The sequence below is a fragment of the Stenella coeruleoalba genome (assembly GCF_951394435.1).
Source record: "Stenella coeruleoalba genome assembly, chromosome: 8".
NCBI lineage: Eukaryota > Metazoa > Chordata > Mammalia > Artiodactyla > Delphinidae > Stenella > Stenella coeruleoalba.
This window is the reverse complement of record NC_137154.1, coordinates 78318841-78343226: the sequence shown is the minus strand read 5'-3', so window position 1 is coordinate 78343226 and position 24386 is coordinate 78318841. Positions and strand designations below refer to the sequence as shown.

General features: G+C 38.0%; 1 protein-coding gene across 1 annotated transcript in view; it reads left to right on the top strand.

Annotated features, from left to right (window-relative positions):
* LOC307190425 (uncharacterized protein) overlaps nt 1-24036 on the top strand; it is a gene marked incomplete at its 3' end in the record, with an annotated part of 107967 nt that extends 83931 nt beyond the window's left edge. The window contains exons 15-31 of the mRNA XM_079929585.1: nt 78-203; nt 2878-3039; nt 4536-4653; nt 5416-5549; nt 6119-6272; nt 6959-7062; nt 7247-7352; nt 12577-12685; nt 13507-13745; nt 14842-14990; nt 15084-15212; nt 19343-19504; nt 19681-19801; nt 21063-21193; nt 22020-22179; nt 22741-22844; nt 23795-24036. Of these exons, the coding sequence (XP_079785711.1) occupies nt 78-203; nt 2878-3039; nt 4536-4653; nt 5416-5549; nt 6119-6272; nt 6959-7062; nt 7247-7352; nt 12577-12685; nt 13507-13745; nt 14842-14990; nt 15084-15212; nt 19343-19504; nt 19681-19801; nt 21063-21193; nt 22020-22179; nt 22741-22844; nt 23795-24036 (2450 nt within the window). The remainder of the gene's footprint in view (nt 1-77; nt 204-2877; nt 3040-4535; nt 4654-5415; nt 5550-6118; nt 6273-6958; nt 7063-7246; nt 7353-12576; nt 12686-13506; nt 13746-14841; nt 14991-15083; nt 15213-19342; nt 19505-19680; nt 19802-21062; nt 21194-22019; nt 22180-22740; nt 22845-23794) is intronic.
* Nucleotides 24037-24386: the final 350 nt, after the last annotated feature.

Here is a 24386-nt window from a genome sequence, read left to right as displayed (position 1 = left end):
AGCAGTCATGCTCGATTTTGCTTTCCCTGGCTAAACTGAGACTTGGCAAATACCCAATACAAATCATTTTATTTCAGATCATGGGGACAATTCTCCATTTGATGGACCCAATGGGATCCTTGCTCATGCCTTTCAGCCAGGCCCAGGTATTGGAGGAGATGTTCATTTTGATGCAGAAGAAACATGGACCAAAACCTCCAGAAGTAAGTTAACCAAGGTTATGTCCACATGCAGCTTCTAAATGAACTTTTCCACATTAGAATTTGCCCTCCTACATACACACACAGCCAAGTTATTGTAACATTTCACACTCACACAAACTGATCATTTAAAATTCTTGCTACCTCAAGATACTAAGTTAATTTAGGTTTAGAAAAAATCCTGAAGCTAAATTCTGACCTTGTTTCCTAAGGCAGGAATCAGAAAACAACAGATCATGGCTAAGTCCTTCCTGGTCCTATTTGTATAAATAAAGTTTTATTGGAACAGGGCCACATACTCTTTTGTTTATGTATCATCTATGGCCGCTTTCATACCACAATAACAAAGCTGAGTGGTTGACACAGAGACCATACGGCTCATAAAAATCTAAAATATTTACTATCTGAACTCTTATAGAAAAAGTTCGCTTACCACTGCTTTAGGGTATGTATTTTAATATTGTGAAATTTAATGATGTTTGAAAAAGATTCCTATTTTTGGAAATTCAGAAATAATTGGTTTATTTAGAAAACTGACCTATTTAGGAAAGAGCAGCCATCTAGTTATTCTCGTTCATCTGGTGATTTCATCTTCGTGGAGCTCTTTTTCAATGATACGTTTCCATATAGCAAACTACCCCTTTCAGGAGAAAACTCAGAGTAAGAAGAAGACCACCTGAAGGGAAGAACTGAGAATAATGAGAGGTATATTCAGACCATATGGTACTTTACAAGGCTACAGGGTAACAAGAAGCCAAAGAACACTTTTTAGAAAATAATAGGAAAGGAGCATTTTACCATTGCTTGGGACCTGTTCCTCCCACCATTTTCTCAACATAAATGTTCTGAGTGTTTATTCTACCTAAGTCCCTGTGCTAGGAGCTGTGAGTACCCAAAGATAATAAACACTCCCCACGACTTTGCATTCTTATTGCCCTCCCCACTAGTTCAGACGGTCATTACCTCTTACCTGAATTAACTGGTCCAGATTCCCACCTGGACTGTTCACCTCCGATCTTAGCTCCCTCTAATTTTCCCCAGCACTGTAAGAAGTTTTGTCCTTGGAAAGCCCATCTTTACATTTGGAAAGCCCAGTGTTTACATTTTCCAGGCCAAATATGTCCACATACCTTCACTTGACACTGAAAGCTCTTGGAGATCTTCCAAACTCATCTTTCATGGCTTGTCTTCATATTTCACACACAGCAGTCACATGGCACATTCACTGTTTCTAGATCACACCATGTGCTTTCCAACTGCCCTACATTTGCTCACATTGCTTCCTCTTCCTGAAACACCTTTCCCCACACCCTAAGCCCCACCTTTCAAAATCCCTCTTTTCCATGCTACGTCAAATGCCACCCCCATCCTGTCTTTCAGCTGGAAATGAAGCCTTCCTCTCAGAATAACAACAGCCTTGATTTTTTCTTCTCTAACTGCCCTCCTTATTATTCTGTGCATTCTGTTTGTTTGCACACATCTCTCCTTTTAGTCTATGCATCATCACAAATCTCCCAGAGCCCCTTGCCCAGTACTCCAGACACTCAAAGATGTTTTTTATAGCATTTATGAATGCAAAATGGAAGGATGTGATGATCAAGAAAGAAAGTCTTGGAGCATGAGTAGAATATTACAAGGGTAATTATCATCAGGAAGTTGAACATGGTGATAAGAACACAGGTCTTGCCATCATACCTGGGTTCAACCCCAGCTCTACCACTTATTAGTTGCAAGGCCAATATAACAGGGTATTCAAAAATCTCTGGGCTTCAGTTCCTTTATCGTAAAAGTAATCTAACAATTCTTCATAAAAATATTGTTAAGATTAAATATTATTACAATTCCTAGCATATAATAAAGTGCTGTACAACTATGATTGTTTTTTAAGTAGACATGTAAGAAAATGCACAGTGTGTTTGTGAAATGGCACATAGACTAGCTGGAGTGAAGGATTCACATCAGAAATCTAGTCCTCAAATGTCTGCTGGAGCCAAATGGAGTAGTCTTGAACTTGGCAAAGGAGCTCAGGCTTTATTTGACAGGAAGTGCAAGCCTTGAAAGTTTTTAAGCTTCCAGTTATGAAAGGCACTATGCTCATGGAAGTTAAAAGATAAGGGTAGGAAGCAATAAGAAGCAGCGTTTGTCTCTTTCTGGTGGAAAATTCCTGAAGCTTCCTGGAGAGCTCAGAATCAAGGAAGAGCTGGTGCTGAGTGGTCAGGGAGCCAAAGTGAGTCAGCTCTGCATCTGAGGCCACTCTTGCTGCCTGGCAGACTGAGACTCTCCTCATGGGGCTGTGGGCCTGGGAGACTGGAGAGGGGTAGGGGTGGCTGCATGGGAGGAGAGGGCTTTTGAGAGTCATGAGACCTGTGATGGCCCTGCCATCACTTGCCTGAGCCCCAGGCCCATGAGATATGGGAACTGGAATAAAAGCAGCAGTCTTTCTTGGTTCTAAGATTTGGTGAGGACCTCATACTCACCTAATCTTAACCTATAGCCCCTACCTTGATTCCTTCCAATCTCCATTTCTTCAGGTACCTGAAGAGAAAAGGAAAAAGGCAGGCATGGGAAAGGCTGTTTCTCCAGGGAGTTTTGGCTCAGAAGCTGCATTCCTTGAGATCCTATTTCCACCACCCTTCAGTCTACTTGGAGCCATTCACCACACATGCTTGCATTTCAGATTACAACTTGTTTCTTGTTGCTGCCCATGAATTTGGCCATTCCTTGGGGCTGGCTCATTCCTCTGACCCTGGTGCCTTGATGTATCCCAACTACGCTTTCAGTGAGCCCAGCACCTACTCGCTCCCTCAAGATGACATCAGTGGCATTCAGGCCATCTATGGTAAGGTCATCTGAAGAGCAGCAGTACCTGGTGAGACCTGGCCATGTCAGGGACGTTCATTGCAGTCTTGGCTATGGTGATCGAAGTTAGAGGGCACCTGGGAGTCCATCAGGAGGAGAATATATGGGTAAAATGTGGTGAATGCCTGCCATAGAGTAATGTACAGCACTGAGAAGCACTGAATCAGATGTACATAGACGAGTCTTTAAAACATTGTGCTTCCTGGAAAAGAAAGAGAATGATACATGTTACTCAGTGTATAAATTACATAATACATGAATCTACACAAATTAAATATGTATATAGACAAAGCAAGGCATTTTCAAGAAACATGCTAACAAACATGTATACATATATATTGAACATATCAAGATTGTTTTCTGTGGGGGAAAGAGGGGAGTGGGGATGGAGTATGGAGAGAAAGAAACATCTTTTAAAGACAGTACTGATACTTTTCAGGGAGGGATATAGAGGCCTTTGCCTCTGTCTAAGTATTGTCTGATAAGACCATTGCCTCTCTCTTTCCTCTTGCCCTCCTGCCCCCTAGTGGCTGTAATAACAAGAAACCAGAGAAGAGGTTTGTAGCTCTCTAAAAATAAAAAAATTTAAAAAATGTTTTGTTGATTGGAAGGGAGTGTCGTGGAGTCGAATTGTGTAAAACATTCTCCCTCTCTGGTTGGACAGCAGTACAAAACGAAGCATGCCAGGGTCCCACAACTACAAATTTTATTCATGACAGTAGAATTTTCAGGGATGATGAGACCTAGTCTAACTGCCTCTACTCCCCAATTCCTTTTCCCCTGAAAACACCTCCCTTTCTCACTCGCCCATATTTGAACTGTTAGCAGCCTTTCATTCTACAATGGGAAAATACATTAAAATTTAAATACTTATAGAAAAAAATATTGCTACATTTTGATTTAGATTTATGCTGTGAGGGCCTCTTTCCAGAAGGTGGATTTTAGTGAGAAAGGAGAAAGTAGATACTGAGTGACTAAAAATGCAGAAAGAGGAGGCAAGAAGGGAAAGAAGCATGGGATTCTAATTTTAAACTGCCAGAGGGGAGGGGGAAGAATTCAAATTTCTTTATTTCACAACTTAGCTTGGAACTCTCCCTAATGCTACCATTACTCTTTTATTTTTGTTTCATTTTTTTTTAATTGGGGAATAGTTGTTTTGCAATGTTGTGTTAGTTTCTACTGTACAGCGAAGTGGAGTTACCTGTGCTATACCTCAGGTTCTTATGAGTTATCTATTTTATACATATTAGTGTATATATGTCAATCCCAATCTCCCAATTCATCTTACCCCCCTCTTTTATTTTTTAATTTTAAAAAATAAAACTTTTAAGAGGGCCTAATGTGTGATTAATGTCTTATAGGATAGTCAGCTAGCATTTCTTTTCATATGAAAACCCTTCACCAACCTGAGAAGTAACTGAAATACACCAAAATTCACCCTGGACTCATGCTTATAAAAAGTCTTTTTACTTTCAGGACCTTCGAGCAACCCTGTGCAACCTACTGGACCAACCACACCCACAGCCTGTGACCCCAGACTGACATTTGATGCTATCACTACACTCCGCGGAGAAATACTTTTCTTTAAAGACAAGTATAAGAATGAACTATTCCTTCCTTTGACTTCTTTTACTGGCATAACTTAAAACTGGATTCTAATTAAGTCACATATTACACATTACCCAGCTTTTCCTTTGAATTCTATGCATATGAATCTCGTTGGAATTGATAGTGCTTTCTGGGTAAATCAAAACATCCAGGAAAAGAAAAATAAAAGCTAAAACATCTGTAAGCATTTAGATGTTTGTGATGATGTAAACAGACATGGACTCTAGCTGATGGGAACTCTATAGCTGGGTTTACCCAACACCAAAATAGCATTCAATTCCACCCAAATTCATTCAAGTGAATGGAAACTGTCACTTAATAAGCTGCAGGGAAAATCATCTGACTGAATTTTTCAATTTTCCATTGGCATTCTGTGATTGTGCACTCACAGGCTGAGTGTACTTGTATTGCTTTTGCTAGAATATTCTAAATATTCTCTTCATATTGTAGCAACAATAATGAAAGAGACTAACAAAATAAAACTTGTCAATGTGTGAGGAGGCGGGCAATGTAAAATGTAATCAAATAAGGTCACTCCTATCAGCTCATCTGAAAACTGTAAAATACTCACCAGATGGACAGTATCACCATAAAGTGCTGGCCATATGCTGGTCACTGTGCTGGAAGCATTGCCTTCACTGTATATTATATCCTCCCAGCAATCTTATAGGATCAATACCAGCCCAAGACTCACAGAAGCTGCCTGCTTAGACTATTGTATGTGGTTTTCTCCCTTGTGTTCCATTAGGTACTTCTGGAGAAAGCATCCTCACCTACGAAGAGTCGAACTCAATTTCATTTCTCTCTTCTGGCCATCCCTGGTAAATGGTATACAGGCTGCTTATGAGGATTTTGACAAGGACCTAATTTTCATATTCAAAGGTAACTGCCTAAGGTTTTCATCTTATTTTAGTTCCTCCTGAAGGGAAGGGCAGGACTTCTTTGTGGTCCCTTCCAGTTTCAAGGAGGTGAGTCAAGGAGAGAGTGTTAGGCTAGCTGGGCTTTTGTCACGAGACCTGGGTTGGGTCGCATCTCCACCACTAAATGCTGTATGAACTTGAGCATGTTGTACCTTCTTCAGGCATCAGTTTTCTCATCTACAAAATGAGAACACTTTATTAGACCACCTTTAGCCTTCCTCCACCCTCATCCCAGATATAAATTTCTAAGATTCCCCAAGGCTCTAGTTCTCTGTATAGAAGTCACATGAGATAAGACGTTCAAGTGTGGGGCCCTGAGTGTCAGGCTAAGAAGTTGGAAATGCTTTACAGGTTCCAGGAAATCACTAGAGTTATCATAGCCCAATGGTCTTGACTTTACCACCTCTATCTTTTCAAGACTATTTTTTCCATTTTCATTTCTATGATGAATTTATGCAAAGATTAAGAATTGGTATACATTTTGTAGGAATGGAAAAACTTTATCTAATATATAACCTGAATCATTCGCAGGCAATCAGTACTGGGCTGTAAGTGGCTATGATATTCAGCAAGGTTATCCCAAGAATATAGCAAACTATGGCTTCCCAAGCAGTGTCCAAGCAATAGATGCAGCTGTTTCCTACAGGGGAAAGACATACTTCTTTGTAAACAACCAATTCTGGAGGTAAGATAAACTATTTTTTCCATTAGAAATTGAAATTTGTGTTTCTTTACCCTCTTTACAAACCATCATTGATTAGGCAACTGAAGGTTAAAAATATCTAGGTGGTCTCTGATAGGCATTCTTTTTCACAAGATGATTGATGTCGCTCTGGCTTTTGAAAATTTTACAAAGTTAAGATTCCTGCACAATGGTATTGAGGATTCTATATCCTGAAACAGAGCAAACTTTAATAAAACACTAAAATGGGATGCAAAGAAAGAGTTAGGCTAATTCTCATTTATTCATTAAATTCTAAGAGTTAAATTCTACTACACTCAAGCAAATGTTATACAGAACTTGATTCCCAACTTGAAATTATTATTTATATTTATTCAGATAGAGAGACTATGAACTAATTAAGTAAAAGCCTTAGAACATATAAGCTCTCCTTTTTTAAAATAACACTGCCCCAACAATCAGAAGCCTGTTTTCATATTAGTGATACCCATATATTTTATAAATATGTATGTACCCTTAGGTAGAGAAGTTAACCACTGTTAGTTTCCCAGTAAATAGGACATTGTGAAGAACAAATGAGAAAATATGTGTGAAGGCATTATGTAAAGTACATACAATTTAAATAAAACTATTAATCACTGTACACTGTATTGGTCTTAAATGTGGGACAATTATTTTTTTCTCATCAGATATGATGACCAAAGTCAATCCATGGAACCAGGTTATCCCAAAAGCATAGCAAGTAGCTTTCAAGGAATAGAAAGTAGAGTTGACGCCGTTTTCCAGAAGAATTGTAAGTAGAAAAAAAAATAACCTAATAAATTAAAAAAAAAATTTAAGTAGCTCATTTGCATTGCAAAGTTATATTAGGACAGGAGTGGGGTCTTTTTAATTGAAAACATCCAAGATCTGCTACAAGCTAATTCAATACATTATATCTTTTTTCTTTTTCTTATAGCCTTCTTCCTTTTCTTCAGTGGACCAAGATATTATGCATTTGATCTTAGTGCTCGTAGGATTACTAGAGTTGAAAGAAGCAATAGATGGCTTAACTGTAGATAAAGCCGAAGCAAAATCAAGTGTGTTTGTGTCCATTTTCTGAATATGGAAGGGAGATCTAATCTGCATATCTATTACATTGTGTCCTATTTATACTTTTCTCAACAATAAGTAATATTGTTTGGTCTCACTGTATTCATTGGACTGATCCTCACTGAAAATACGTTTGGAGTATTCCACTGTTTGCAGAGGTTGATTTTGTCCTATGTTCCATCTCAGGTTAGTGAATCCATCACAAGGAGAAGGAAATTAAGCCTTCTTTGCCACCTCAATATTCATTATTTCATCACTTGCTATTTGACTTATTTGACTTCTAAAATGCCCATTTATTCTTAAGTCTTTTAAATATGTCTTAAGTGTAACTGTTACATGTAATTTAGCACTGGTTTTGGTTATAGGTAAGGATTATGAACAACATAAATAGTACACATTGCCTTTTGCCAAAAATGTGATGCTATTTTCCACTCTTGGAAAGAAATGTTGTTGATACTTGTTGTGGATTGAATTGTGTCCCCCCAGAAAAGTATGTTGACGCCCTGACTCCAGGTACCTACAGATGTACCTAATTTGGAACTAGCATCTTTGAGGATGTAATTAGTTAACATGAGGTTATACTGGGTCAGAGTATGCCTAAAAACTGATGTTCTTATAAGAGGAGAGACATAGACACACAGTGGAGAAGGCCATGTAAAGATAGAGACAGGATTGGAATGACGCATCTACATGCCAAGGATTGCTGGCAACCACCAGAAACTGGAAGAGGCAAGGAAGGATCCTCCCTAGAGCCTTCAGAGAGAAGAACATGGCCCTCCTGACACCTTGATTTTGAATTTGTAACTTCCAAATTGTGATTTTAAAAATTTCTGTTGTTTTAAGCTATGAAGTTTGTGATACTTTGTTAAGGCAGCTCTAGGAAGCTGATACAGTACACCTGAACTTATGGAAATGAATCGGTACAGAAATACAGACTTGCAACCCCAGTAAAGATTACTGGCATCTTCCCAGGGGAGCAACAAAAAGGAGGGGTACCACTTCCTCTCCCGCCTCCTGGCTTCTAGAGTTCAAGAAAATGGGCCAGTTAAATCTGTTGTTCCTTATTCCTGGGATCCTCAGGAGGACACCCTCTACAGATAACCAGGGTTTGCTGCACAAACAAAATAGTGTTGGGCACAAAATTCAATAAATCTCATTTAATTGAGTTAAACTGAGCTTAGATGCATAAATTTGCTAATGGCTCTTTTCCGTTAAGAACTTTAAGATTTGTAGTATCAAAATGACTAGTCTAGACATTAAAATCATTATAATGTCGTATCTGCAGTTGTTAGAATGTAATGCAGTGCAGCTTATTACACAATAAAATATGTGAATTGTAAAATATATTTATCACTAGCACATCCTTTTTTCTTTTCCTGTTAAAGTTTTTAAACCCCACAGATGATTGATTTAGTATACTTTGATACCTTTTTCTGGTTCAAAATTTATCTATTAAATGATTTCAAAATAAATATTTTAAATGACCAACTTGTGATCTACTATAATTTCTTAAGATACTACCACATAGTTCATCTAAAGTATAAAAAGGAAATTTCAATATATTTGCAACCATTTTCTTTTATCAGAAATATTACAACATTGATATTAAACTTTTAGATATTACTTCACAAGTTTATGAAATATTTTATCAATATTCTATGTCCTCAAAGATTCCCTCAATTATGTCAATACATTATTCTCAACTTATTTTACAAGATAAGAAAATAGAAACTAGTATATACTATAATTTCATTTATTCATTTATTCAACAATTAATCACCTACCTGTTCCAGATGCTGTGCTAGGGAAAGTGAGAGAGACATATAAGCAATTCATTGTATCAATGTCAAAGGGCAAAAGGACCTGTAAGAACTGGATATTTCCTTAAGAGTCAATTCCAGACTATGACATTTTCTAAAACTTCTTATGAAATCAGTTTTTAGAAGCACGAAGATGGGAGATTCATCTCAGAACAGCTGCTAGTTGTGCCAGTTAGTTATGATAGATTCTTGGCCCAAGCTTCATCCGTACATTTTCAAGATAAGAACTGAGTTCATGTTATTTCTTTAACCATATTTCACAGTCATAGGAAGTGAACAGCAATACAAGGTATAGTAAAGAATTTTTAAAATTAGCCCTTTTTTTGGTTTTCTTCTTGACAACATGTGGTATTTTTTGGATGTTACATTGAAGTTTTATGTGAGGACAAGAGATTTAAGACTCTAAGCTTAAAACTTTAAGAATGATATTACTTTTATCTTAGGTTGAGTTTCCTAAAAAGCAAAGACTAAGACAAAACTTCGGTGCAGTTACTTTATTCAGGACATGGTCCCAGGAAGCAAGAGTGAGGTAGCAAGCAGAGTGAAGCAGAAAGAGGGAAAGTCAATACAAGTATGTGTTACTGAGGTTTCTACTATGGGCAGCTGGGGCTCAATTCCATCAGGACCTCCTGAGAAGCTTACAGAACACCTTTCAATTGTTCAAATCTCCAGTGGATTGGAGGCTGGATCCGATCCAGCCTCCAATCCCTCCTTCAATTCCCTCCTTCAACATTAATCCTTCAATTCCCTCCCCCACTGGGTAGCTCTAAGGAATTGGCCTGTAGGCTCCATGGCAGCTCAGCGCCCTGGGTAGAAAGCAGAAAGACATCCAATCTGTGGTTAAGGTTGGACTTTGTCAGAGTAAGGTGAGTTACACAAGCCTGTCCACCACCATACAACTTAAATCAGAGGTACACTGAGGGGATTCTGACACGGGGCACCAGAGGCACTTCCTATAACTTTGTTGTTGGGATATTAAAATTATGGGAAATTGGAGGTGACATCTTTGGAGAAACTTACTCACCCAAGAAAAAAGACTTACAGATACCAACACTATAGAAATCTCAATGGGACAGAGACTGCTAATTACCTATGTTAACATGATTCCCCCCTTCCTTTGCTGCAGTAAGAACCCAATTTCATTTGAGGTAGCAATGCATCCAGCTAAGAGACTACATTTTGTAGCCTTGCTTACAGCTAGATGTGGCCATGTGTTTAATTTCTTGCCAAAAAGTGTAAGCAGAATACTCTGTGGGCTTCTGGAAAGAGACTGTGTACTTACTTTCTCTACGTTCCTCCTTCCTGCTGCCTGTAATGCAGATACAATTGCAGAAGCCACCTGGACAATAAGGCACTGGCACTGAGAGAGTGGTGTAGCTAGGTGTCTGTTGCCTACATCCCTGATGATGTGGTGTTGTCATACAAGCCATGGACTGCCACATCTGGCCTTCTCTTACGTGAGGAAGAAATCAATGTTTATTAATCATCTATTATTTGGGTTTTTTCTCTTACATTTTGACCAAATCTCATTCCAGCTAATACATCACATGAAGTGTCTGGAACCCGCCCCACCTCCCTGCAGTAAAGGCCATTAACTGGCAAGCCCTGTCAGTGCACACATAGTTTCCAGTCAGCTTTCCTGTCTCTCAATCTTAAACAGATTGCAGAGTACAACATATCCAAACATTTTTTTAAAAGCTTCTAATGTCAAAAACAGACGCCAAAAAAGAAACTTTGAAGAAATAGAGACAGTCCTGGGAGCAAAAGAGAATGTCAAAATAAACAACAAAAAAACCCCTTAACATTCTTTAAAAATAAGACATATTTTACATCCAAAAAACATTAACAAAATACAAAAAAGTATACTCAGAGAACTAGAAAGAGCTCTTGGAAATTAAAAATATAACTGAAATAAGAAACTCAGTAGGTGAGCTGGAAATAAAGTTGATGGAAAATAGTAAAGGATATATTGAAAACACAGAGATTTAATCCAAGAGTTCCAGTAGATATGTATTCCAGAAAGAGAAAGAGGAAACTGGGTGGAAAGAAATTATCAAAGAAATAATAGAGGAAAGCTTCCTTGAATTAAAATTTTCATAATGAAAGAGCTCTCTTACTGACAAACAATGTTAATGCAAAAAGACTCACATTAAGAGACATCATTATAAAACTTCAGAATATCTGGTTAAAGAGACTTTCAAAAGTTTTCAGAAGAAAAAAGAAAAATATCAAGAATCAAAGTCTTTTCAACAACAATACTAGATTCTAGAAAACAATGGAACAGTAACTTCAAAATTCTAAGGGAGATTTATTTCAGCCTGATATTCCATAACCAGAAACACTCTCAGTCAAGTGTGAGGATGGAATGAATGGCATTCTAGATACGAAAAGATTAGAAACATGCATTTTCCTTGCACACTTTCTTAGACCCTCCATCCCTATTTCCCATGGCTATCTACACATATATTTGCTCCAGTCAGGACAGATTTCCTACAGCTCATTTCCACCATGGTACCTGTTTCCTGTGGCCTCCCTCCACTCATATGCCTTCTCCTTTCCACTGTGAAAACCAAATCTCCTACACGTTCTTCAAGAGCCAGTGCAAGCTCCACTTGCTTGAAGCCTTTAGGCCACACACATCTGTAGTGATCTCTTTACCTTTTGACCCTTCTCAGTCTCTAGAATCTTCACATGCATTTTGCTACTTTTGTCATTTTATCCGGCATTAGTCTCTGTATATGTCTGAATTCTCCAACAAGATTGGAACAGTATCTTAGTGTGACAGGAAAATAGAAAGTGCTTGGTAAACATCTGATGTTTACCCAGTTAATTAGGATAATCTGATTCTTGAATCAATTGTCTTTTCATGACACCATACTTTTTTTTTTTGAGAAACAGACATGGCTTGTTTGTTAGAATGCAGAAAGTATCTGTATCAAGAGCAAGACAACAGATGAAATTGTATTTCTCAGAAAAAGCAACAAATTACAATTTTGCAAACATAACAGGTGATTTCAAAAAAGATAAAATTTTTTTACAAAGAAAATTGTCTTTTTATACAAATATTTTGGGCTTTCATTCAAAGGAAGATTATTTCATAAACTCGCAAGAATTTACGGATAAGAAAACCTTCAACTCTGCAAGGACAAAAGTAACTTGGAGGCTGACTTTATATTATTTTGAATTCAATAATGAACAATGACTGTGTTTACCAAACAATTGTAGATCATGATTGCAAAATCAAGTTACCCTAAGAAAAAAAAAGCATATCATGACACACCCCATGGCAAATGTCCTTTTCTGTTTTTAATCAAAGGATGATACAAGTCAACTCACGCCACGTCTCACTATTATTTTCTAAATTCTATGCAAACAGGACAAGGCTTCAACTGAAGAGAGACAAGAATGAAGAGGCTTCTTTTATTTTTGGTCCTTGTAACATTTTCTCCTGCATTTCCAACAGACCGAAAGATGCAATATGAAGAAAGTATGCAACTGGCTCAGGTACTGTCTCAATAAATATTATTAATGACTATCAATAAAACTTTTACTTTATTGATTGCATTGGGACTTAAAAAGACAGCTAGTTCCTACCAAAGAGTCCTGAACTTTCTTGTGAGGAGATGCTTTTCCTTTCCTTGGCTCTAAGGACATCAAGGAAATTTGAGGGGTGGAGAGTAGGGGTGGGGTGGAGGACAGGCAGGATTTGCTACAACTTTAAGCAATAGTTACAAGTGAAGAGATAGTGAGAGTAGAAAGGGTCAGCCCTGAAAGAATGGAGGTCTCCATAAAAGCATTTGAATACCAACCAGGAGAACCCAACTATATTTTGGAGCCACTTATCCCTGTATGTATGAAAAACACATTGTTTTGGAGATTCCCTGTAAAAATCAGTCCAATTTGCCATATTTGGTGAAATTATTTACATTTGAAAAATGGATAATCACATCTCCTCTAGAATTTGTTTCAAGGAAACACCAAAATGAAAGTAACAGCAACAATATGTAAGACACAAGATAATTTAACACACAGAAGAAGCTTGCTTCTCTTCTGTGGAAGTTCGGAGTCTCATGGGCTATATGGGTTTAGCCAGTTCTGGTCACACATAGCTCAATGAGTTCTTGAAAACTGAAAACACAGGGTGACTCTTTGCTTTCTTCTTTGTTTTCTTCCTCTCTTCTTTCTTCTCTCACTCCTTCCTTTCCCTTGTTACTTATTTCCTTTTTCCCTCCTACTGCCAAAAAGGATTGCAGAAAATTTTGTTTTCTCCTGAGAGGGAGATCTGCTCTCCTGTAGTCTGTGCCTTTTTTTGTCTTTTTGGTCAGGCATATCTCAACCAGTTCTACTCTCTTGAAATAGAAGGGAGTCATCTTGTTCAAAGCAAGAACAGAAGTGTCATAGACAAGAAAATTCGTGAAATGCAAGCATTTTTCGGATTGACAGTGACTGGAAAACTGGACTCAAATACTCTTGAGATCATGAAGACACCCAGGTGTGGGGTGCCTGATGTGGGTCAGTATGGCTACACTCTCCCTGGGTGGAAGAAATACAATCTCACATACAGGTAATGCTACTGCCCCTAATCTAAAGGAACATGAAAATAATCTCTAAGGAACAAAAATAATAATAGTTTATTTTACCGAGCACTTCCTGTGTGCACAGCACTTGATAGATTTTATTTATTCCGTCCTCCCAAGAAATTTGTGACATAGGCATCACTGCTATTACCACCTTAAACACAGAGAAACAAAAGCTTATTTACCATAGGCCATTTTACACAGCTCTTCTCAGCAGACTGGCTCTGGCAGATATGCTCTAATCTCTAGCCTCTGCCACCTCTATAAAAGCTCAGGACCAGGATCTGCCTTCTGATTGCAGATGCTTAAAGGTACAAATGAAGTGTGCTCAAGGGAAAATGGGAAGACCCTGGAGCACAACCAGTTCATGTCAGAGGTGTGTGAGTCAGATTGTCAAATCTAAGGTGGACCCCAGACATCTCAAGGACAGGGAGCTGGCTTATTGGCAGAAAGAAGATGAAGTGCACCTGTGACCTGAGATAGAGTCAGTGACTTTGACCACTGCTCTAGAGCCTTCCTGGCTGGCCCTAAAGAGTCCTTCTGATAGTTCTTCCTTCATCTTACTGAGCCTTAGGGATTGAGATAAAAATACGTTTATCAAGATAGGGAATATAAATTAAGGGAGATATTTTCCTGAGTAACAAACTCTTTGTGGCTTTCAAGTGAGACTCTTAATATATGACACATGCATAAGACTGATTTCTACAAGTCGTTTGAGAAAATAAATCTCAATTCTTTTTAGAAGATATTTATAATACAGTCATATACACAGCAAACACATACATGAGATTAATGATCTCCCACTTAAGATGTGATCTTAGGGAAATCATTTAACCTCTTTGATCCTCATTTGTTAAAGTGTGATAATACTACCTGATGAATAGGGCAAATGAAAGATTGAATTATATAGCATACGTAAAAGTACCTTATTTAAATAGTAAAGTAGTGTACAAATGTAGCAATAGCACCGTACCAAAAGTTACTGCCGCATATAATTGATGACATAGAAATTATTTTCTTTCCATAGTATGTGTTTACATGCATGTATAACCACCAATTGATATATTTTTGTTAATTTCTAAGAATCATAAACTACACTCCAGATATGGCACGAGCTGATGTGGATGAGGCTATCCAAAAAGGTTTAGAAGTGTGGAGCAAAGTTACTCCACTAATATTCACCAAGATTTCCAAAGGGATTGCAGACATCATGATTGCCTTTAGGACCCGAGGTAAGGTTTTCAGCAGAGAAAGCTATATGGCTATTTTCATCCCAGGAGCTTTGAAGATGCTGATCCTTTTTCCCCCCATGAATTGTATCTCAGTCCATGGTTGGTGTCCTCGTTATTTTGATGGCCCCTTGGGAGTCCTTGGCCATGCCTTTCCTCCTGGTCTGGGTCTGGGTGGAGACACTCACTTTGATGAGGATGAAAACTGGACCAAGGATGGAGCAGGTGAGCCCAATTTTCTTTATGAACAAAATTTTGTTATTCATACAAATTCCTAAAGGAATAGTTTTGCAGCTAGTTGCTTTTTACTTCCCAATTTCCCTACGATTTTTCATATTCCAGATGACGTTGAAGAAAGTGTCCAATGTCTGTTCAAACCATTGTGCTTGTCCAGTTCAGAGCCTTATCCACACAACATCTTCATAAAGTTGCTAATCCGGTTATGATCAGAACATTCTTCCTTTACTCAGATGTTCATTCATATACCCACAATGCCTGAAGGGCCACTATGTGCCTGGAACTGTGCAAGGTGTTGTACAGACCACAAAGTTGTACTCGAAAAGTTCCAGCTCTTCAGATGTTCATGATCTTGTGTGATGTATAAAGCCTAGACCCACTCACCACCATACAAGGCAGACTGTGCTGTCTGTTATACCCATGGCAGAAGTCATCTCTGGCTTGAGGACTGAAAGAAGACTCTGGGGAGGTGGTGATTCTAAGTTAGTGATTGAAGGATGCTGTGTGGGTTCATGACCCATAGGAAGTCTGTTTATATGCATGAACCTCTTCTAGCTCTTGCCTGTCTGCCAGGGTATTAGACCCTGGTCTTTATACTTGACTTATTTCTTCAGACTAAGTGGGTTGATTTTATTTCTTTTCATGGGCCTCCCTGGCACTAAAATAAGAGATATTTTATTACTTTTCAAACAAAAAACAAAACTTTACTATAGTAAAAATATGTGCCTCAAATGAAGGAGCAGGTTGAGTAGACTCTCGTGTTCTCCCACTCTTTTTTTCTATCATTGACTACAATCATCTTGGGTCTGGCATCTGGTTTCCCAGGTCCCAGGAAAGTGGAGGCTGTGTCTCTCTGGTGGATGGTATGCAAGGCCACAATTCAGTCCTGACCAAGTAACTCCAGACAGTCTGTGGGTCAGTTTTACAGTTTCTGCAAAACTGAAAGCCAGTGACTCAAAATGATGCGTGGCCACTCCTTGCTAAGTCTGATCATGTGATGTAATTGTTTTTCCAAGAGCTAGGAAACAAAGAGGGTAAAGAACTCAGTGCTGGCTGAACTTCAGGTACCGGGGAAGTCTGGAATTGGTTGCTGCCACTGCCACGTGAGTTACATCAAAGACAAGAAAATGAAAGGGGTGGGGTGACACCATGACCCAAACAACAGAATAGTTGAATGGACCATGTCTGTATCTCCTGCTGAAACATGTCCCAATATTTCTCTGGATTTGGCCTAAAGGCAGTGTGGATATGTCCAATCAGGCAGTTACAGGAAATATCTTAGTGCTCACCAAAGTCAGAATGACTCCACTTTGTCAGCCAGGATTTACTTTCATATCTAGAGGTAGATATGAAAGTTTCACTGTCATTTTATCCCTATTAATTCCAATACTTAGTAGTAAAATTACTATTACGCATACTGCAACAGGCCCCTAGCCAAAGGGGATGTGTGGGGTCGATTACAAAAAAGTCCAATTTGATCTGGGCCTCAAGTTGGCAAAACTTGCTTGAGCAAAGCAGAGGATAAATATAGCCCTCCACCAAGTTATGGGTGGATAGCCAGGCAACAATACTAAAATGGGTTATCTTCTAACTACTTTGCTACATTCCCTCAGCTTTGAAATTTTTGGCCCTGGGGGATGCCCAATCATATAACTCTTACCTCACTGACGTAGAAGGGAAAATGCCTTCCTGTTCTCTAATAAAAACATAAAATCTCAAGCATATGTGACCTCCAATCAGATTTTTTAAATAGAAAATTTGGCAATAATGTATAATATATGATTACCTTCTTTACGTATATGTAAGCTCTCTCTATGGAAAGGGCACAAAAGTCTTAGTGTAACTTCCTTAAAAGCAATAGACAACCGTCATCTGCTAATCCCACTGTTTCCTAAGGGAAGGACAGTCACTGCGTGGTGATGTCAGAGGAATTTGTGCACATAGAGAGGCTTTCCTGAGAATCTCCCAAAGTGAGGTCAGTGTCAAGCCTGTATGTGAATGTAAATGTTCTACGCACACATATGTACTAAACAACTGAAACAAACCTCAGAGACTGCTACAGATGCAGTGTTGGGATGGAGAAGAGCAGTGGTCTGTGGCTTGGCAGACCTTACCTGCAGGAAGATGACACATGTTATCTGTAATAAAGGTGAAAACACCTTGCAAAGCACTTGCCTTTAGCAAACATTCAGAAAGTGTTTGACACTGATGATTATGTTGGTGATTATTAGTATTAATGATAATGATGATGATTAGATAGAGTGATTTCTAGGAGAAGGAAAAACTATTCACAAAGGTACTCATGTATTATGTATCAATGTATCCATTTAGTCACATCTCCAAGAAGACAGCAATGTTGTCTTTTTTTCTACAGTATCATACAGCCTATAATATTGTCAGCACGTGAGAGACACTCTACAAATATTTGATAAATGAAGTCACGCGACAAATCTTTACTCAACATCTACTCTGACTCACGCTCTGCAATAGAAATGGAATATACAATAGTGTACAAGACATAGACCCTGCCCTCCAGGGGTTTACAGTCTAGAGGACACACTCTACCAAATGGCAATTAAAATTAGTATGATCAACCGTGGGATAAAGGGAACTATGGCAATGTAATAGGAGCACATAAGATAAACTCCAATCCATTTACAGAGGTCAGGGAGGAAGTGATGCCAAACCTGAGACCTGAAGGCTCTGCAGGAACTCTGAAGACAAAGTGGAGTAAACAGTTCTAGACAGAATAACCCAACCAACCCAAGTATTAGAATTGTGGTGGAACAGAAGGCTAAAATGGTGAATAGGATTCAGATTAGAATCCTTTATAGAAGGTCTTGAAAGCCACGATAAATGTTTGGACTTCATTCAGATGATCTGAGTTTGAATTACTTTTTTAAAGAGTCACTTGTCCCATCCCCATCCAAAAGCACATGCAGTGATATTGCCAGCAGCAAAAGCCAGAGCAGAAAAGCATGAACGTCCATGAAATAATTTTTTGCCATTCCATGTTCGTTTTGTGCAAACATCACTGGACAAAGCGCCATAACAAAAGGCTCAGTCTTTTCCTTCATGTCCATAGGCTTAGTTGCAACTCCAAGGACAGTCTTTTATATACTTAGAAACTTACAGACTGTGGGAGAGACAGAGAAATAAAAAGGCAAGTCCAACCATGCATGGTACAACTTCTGGTGTGGTAAAGTACAGAGTACTATGGTCTTGTATAGGAGGCACAGCTAACCATTCGATCATCCACATAAAAACCTGGATATCCAGCAACCATCACTAAGCAGTTTCTCAGTCACCAGGAATAAAAGATGATTAAGACATGGTCCCTGTACCGAAAGGGTACACAGCTTGGTGAAAGAAATAGACAATGCAGTACTTATCTGCAAAGACAGAATTAAGCACTGAGTCTACAGAAGCCGAGAGAGGTGCAATTAAGTCAACCTGGATAGGAGCTGGGGAATAAGAGAAGCCTCATGAGGGAGATGGCTCTAGGGGGATTCCTGAGGAATACATAGGATAGCGGGGAGAAAGGGGGGTGAGAAAGTAATACGCTGGGCAGAAGGGATGGAGATATGGAGACACAGAGATTAGAAAGAACATGGCATAGACGAGAAATGCAAATGATTCAATATGGCTAGCTCATGGAATGTGAAAATAAAATATGAGGCTGGGAAAAAAAGCAGGGACTCGTTCATGGAAGGCCATGTTTAGGTATTTGGACTTGATCCTACAGCCAACGGAGAACCTCTGAATAATATAGGTAGGAGAAATATGATCACATTCAGCAGCCTAAAAACAACCAAAGACTGGCGGCTTCTCTCTCTCTCTCTCTCTCTCTCTCTCTCTCTTTTTTTTACTACTATCCATTTCTGAGACACCTGTTTCCTGCCATCTGTTAACTCTGGGTTATATTTCTCCATGATGTGACTAATACCAATTATCAGTCTTGAAATATTTCCCAGATAAATGATGGTGAATATGTTATAAGAATTATCTGCTGTTTGGCAAGCCTTTTCTTCATTCCCTTCAGTTACTTCCTAATTTCAGATGCAATCATTCTCCTTCTGAATGACTAATGTACTCATGTTTTCCCTGTTTTTGTTAAGGATTCAGCTTGTTTCTTGTGGCTGCTCATGAATTTGGTCATTCACTGGGGCTCTCTCACACCAATGATCAAACAGCTTTGATGTTCCCAAATTATGTCTCCCTGGATCCTAGCAAATACCCACTTTCTCAGGATGATATCAATGGAATACAATCCATCTATGGTGAGCAACGAATCTGAATATATGTGAACTGAATTGACAGCCTTACAGGAAGGAAGTTGAGAAAAATCACTTCTTGAAATATTATCATGAAGAAAATATTCTCTTGGGTAAGATCCTTCTGTAGGTATTTCTACATGCCTTCTTAATTCACTAAGGTATTTCTTTTCTCATCAAAGGAAGTCCACCTAAGACACCTACTAAGCCAAAGGGACCCACTGTACCCCATGCCTGTGACCCCGATTTGACTTTTGATGCTATCACCACTTTCCGCAGAGAAGTAATGTTCTTTAAAGGCAGGTAAACCCATTCCCTTAAACACCTCAACTTCCTATGAAGATTTTTCTTTTCAAGAGATTTGGGGATAAGAGAGCTGTGGGGGTAGTGAGAATATGTGCCTTTACTTTTCGTTTTATAACTGCCCATATTGTTTGAATGTTTTATTCTGTGCACATATCTCTTACTTGTTTGATAAATTAATTTTTAAATGTTTTTAAGCAAATTTTTAAATTGCCATTGAAACAGAGTCTACTTTCAGTGACTTCTTAGCTAAAATAACACACCACTCCTGGTGGTGTGTTGGAGGTGGCTTATACCATTTCAGGATCCAATTGTTAAATTTTCAAGAATTTTGTAAACTGGTTCACATCACTTTGGTAGCTTGAAACTGGCCATGGTTGGAGTATTTACACCCTGGAAATCATCAAATGATAAAAATTAGGTTTTTTTTCCTACCTGGAGAGCCAATTGTTAAATACGCATCAACAGACCTTTCCCTGAAGCGGAATCAACAATGTTAGCTGTGGTAGGAAATCTCTTCTCTCACTATATATAATTTACTGCACTTAACTTGCAACATGGTGTGTCAATTATGTATACCATGACCATATTTTCAGAACAGAGTATCAAGACATACACCAACTGACAAGGATATAGGGGCAAAAGAAAAGAATATCTGAAATCAGACTCCTGCCACCCACAACTATGTAGCACTGTAATTACATGCTGTCACTACCATGCTCTTAATAGTCGAGGCTGAGAGACCACTTGTCAGGGATGGGTAGACAGCATGGGAAGGAAAATGGACTATACGGACTTTTCAAGTCCTCCTCATAGGCTCAGAACTTTACAGCCAGAAGGGAAATCTGAGGAAATATTTAGCTATGCAAAAATAATAACATTTCTTTATTCTAGCAAACATCAGCACCAAAAAATTCTTCTTAGATGGCTTGGTATTTGTTTAGAATGTTGGGAATTGCTGCTTTGGCAAAAATGAGGTGATTGAGCACACTGAGAACTATTTATGAGATTTCCATGGGTATTTTGCTACCCTAAGTTCCCAAAAGAGTGGGCACAAAGTCATGTCCTGACCTTGGTAGTCCAAAGGGTAGAATTGAACTCATAACCGTTTAAATTTGCTGTGGAAATTTGTATTAATGCCATAAATTGTTTGAGGAAAATATCAACCAATTAGATAAGGGACAAGTGTCAGTTTGCAGCATTTTCATTGAAATAGATATATATACACTGTGTATAAAGTATGGTTTTCTGTCTAACACAGGCATCTATGGAGGATCTACTATGATATCACTGATGTTGAATTTGAATTGATCTCTTCATTCTGGCCATCTCTGCCAGCTGATATTCAAGCTGCATATGAGAACCCCAAAGACAAGATTCTGGTTTTTAAAGGTAATTTTACCCATCATTATTCCTCTTCTCCCTCTGGATGCCTGAACTGTTCAGTGGGTATTTTAGTGCAAGGAATATAATCTTCATGAATGAGCAAAATAGACAGGGCTTCTGCCCTGACCTGAGGTTCCTATTGTAAAGAATAACTATCCAAGGATTCTCAGTGGTTGTGAAGATAAACACCATCCCAACAGCACAGGAGAAAAGAAAACTGTATAACAAAAACTAAAAAGTTTTTTTTTCTGAAAAATAAAGGTAACCCATTTCTCTTCTGTGTTCCCTTTTTACTAGGGTTGTTAGATGTGGCAAATAAAAATAAAAGATGCTTTGAATTTTGGACAAACAACAAAATAATTTTTTAGTATAAGTATGTCCTTTGCAATATTTTGGATACACTTATACCAAAAATTAGTCATTGTTTATTTGAAATTCAGATTCAATTGGTATCTAATATTCAAATTAGCAACCCTACTTTTTACATGGATTTCACCAGATTACTTGCCTTTGAGAACACTTGGGTGCTGAAATTTAGGAGAACATGTCCAAATATACTTGAATGTTTTGTCAGAGTTGGAAAGAATTAATACAATGAATTCAATTGACATGGGTATGCACACTACTAACTATAGGTATATATTACTTGTGTAATGTTAATGACATAAGCAGCTAAAGAAAGCAGTAAGAATAAATGGAGACATAAGATTACTAAATCTCTAAGCATTGAACCTGAAAGGAACTAAGCATCTAATTATTTTCAAACTTCTTAAGACAGCTATTTCTCCCTTTAGGAGATAAATCAGAAGATAATCACTTTCTCTCTTCCTAGATGAAAACTTCTGGATGATCAGAGGATATGCTGTCTTGCCAGATTATCCCAAATCCATCCATATACTCGGCTTTCCAAGACGTGTGAAGAAAATTGATGCAGCTGTCTGTGATCGAAACACAAGAAAAACCTACTTCTTTGTGGGCATTTGGTGCTGGAGGCAAGTCTACAGACAATTGACCCTTTGTTTTACTCTGGAAAAAAATATCCAGATAGCTTCCCTTTAACATGGGCAAAAATAAAATTAACCTACAGTGTTCCTAAAGTGTTATCTTGAAGGCAATCTCAGGTGGATGGCATTCGCCAAACAAAAGAATGTTTCAATCAGTTCAAAGATCTTTCTCCAAGTTAAAAAAATAAAGATAAAATCATAAAGCTGGTGATGCCAACCAAACCACCAATGACAAACATATCTAGTCAAAATCTTTGAAACTCCAGGATGAGCTCTTATTTTGATTTAACAGTTCCAGAGAATAGCATCAATCCGGCAAATTATGTGGCTTTTTCCCCTCATAATTCCTTGCTTTCAAGACATTATAAGTGATTTAACCAAACATAATCTTTGCCATTTTTATTTTATTATTCATCCAACTCATTTTCTTCCAGTAGGACTACTTTTTTTTTCTACATCTTTGCTTGACTCCAAGGAGGCAGTAAAAAATTAAGCCCTCCCCCTCCAAAACTAAGATCTCCTGAAAACTTTTCAAATCCATGTCTCCAGGTATGACGAAGTTACCCAAACCATGGACAAAGGGTATCCACACAGGGTGGTAAAATACTTTCCAGGAATTGGTCTCCAAGTGGATGCTGCTTTCCAACATAAAGGTAAGTGCCTGACTATAAGGATACTTGGAAGACTTTGCTGACTGTGAAATAAGACAGCATGAAATCTTAAATGTTTCAATTTTAATGTCATTTTATTACTCTAGAGTACATGTAAATAATAATAAACTTTAATCTGAGGGCCTTATCAAAAACTGAATAGTAAGTTCTGAATTATATTCTCTGTCATACTATTTCAAAACTGCAAAAAGTACCAAAATTAATTATCACTGATCCAAGATACCTTATAAAGATACCCCCGAAGAGGTTTAAGTGTGAAAAATGACTAAGCACGTGAAGTGAACAGTGATTCTCAATCTTAATGTACATAGTTTAATATACACAGCTTGGGGTTATGAAACTACAAGTTCCTTAGAGTTTCTGAGGCAGTAGGATTGTGGGTAAGATCCAGGAATCTATAGTCTTAAAAGAACCTCAAGCAATTTAATGCATCAGTTCAGCTACTATATCTTCAGAGACAACAAACCAGACCATGCAGTAAGCAGGAGTCTAAACATGTTTTTGAGTAACACCATCTGTTATTCTTGTGAAATCTAACATGGAACCTCAAAAACTAAAACAGATTAACCAGAGCAACACTAGGAAAATGAGGATGTAGGGACCAAGGCCATACTCACATTTCTCCCCCTCTCTGAGACACTTTTTTGAAACCTAGTTTGAGAACCTCTGGCATAAACCACAGTCTGACTAGAAAGGTAGTAAGCCCTTGAAACTCATGTTTCATACCTTGGCTTTTTTTTCAGGGAAATAAAAATAATATTTCTCATGTGACTGAGCAGAGTAAAATGTATCTATATATGTATCTATATAGTTACACATTTCTTTTCTCTCCATATAATGTTCAGTTATTTTATTCTATATTCATAAAATTTTAAAGTGTGGAATCATTGTATAGTGGTGCAAAGTAACTAATCATGATTCTCTCTCTCTAGGATTCTTCTATTTCTTCCGTAGATCAAAGCAATTTGAATATGACCCTAAGGCAAAGAACGTTACCCGAATAATGAAAACCAATACTTGGTTTCAATGCAGAGAACAATTACATTCATCATCTGATTTTACTATCAGCGAGGAAAATGTACATTCAGGGGGAGTGGAGATGTTTTATCATAAGAATTTAAACTTGCTTATTTTCAGTATTGTTCATGTGCTGAAAAACTACAGTTATCAATAAATTCATAGACCTAAAATAAACCTCAAGGGGTCTTTTAATCTGAACTCTGCTTCAAAGGAGAATAGAACTATTCTTTAACATCAAGTTGCCAGTCCTAGTTCTAAATATCTATCTAGTTAAGAGTCAAACAGCTTTTTGAGCTTCCTGATTCTTTTTACAGGAAGTTATGTGTAAACAAAACTCTCACTGGACTTTAAACATATTTTGTGCTTTGTAGACTTGAAGAAGTAAGACGTTTGTTATAATAACAAAATACTGAAGACATTTATTAAACCAATCTTTAGCATTCTATTTTGTCTGGACCTTTGGAGTTGGGGAAGCTTGATAAACTGCATCCCTTATCCCTACCC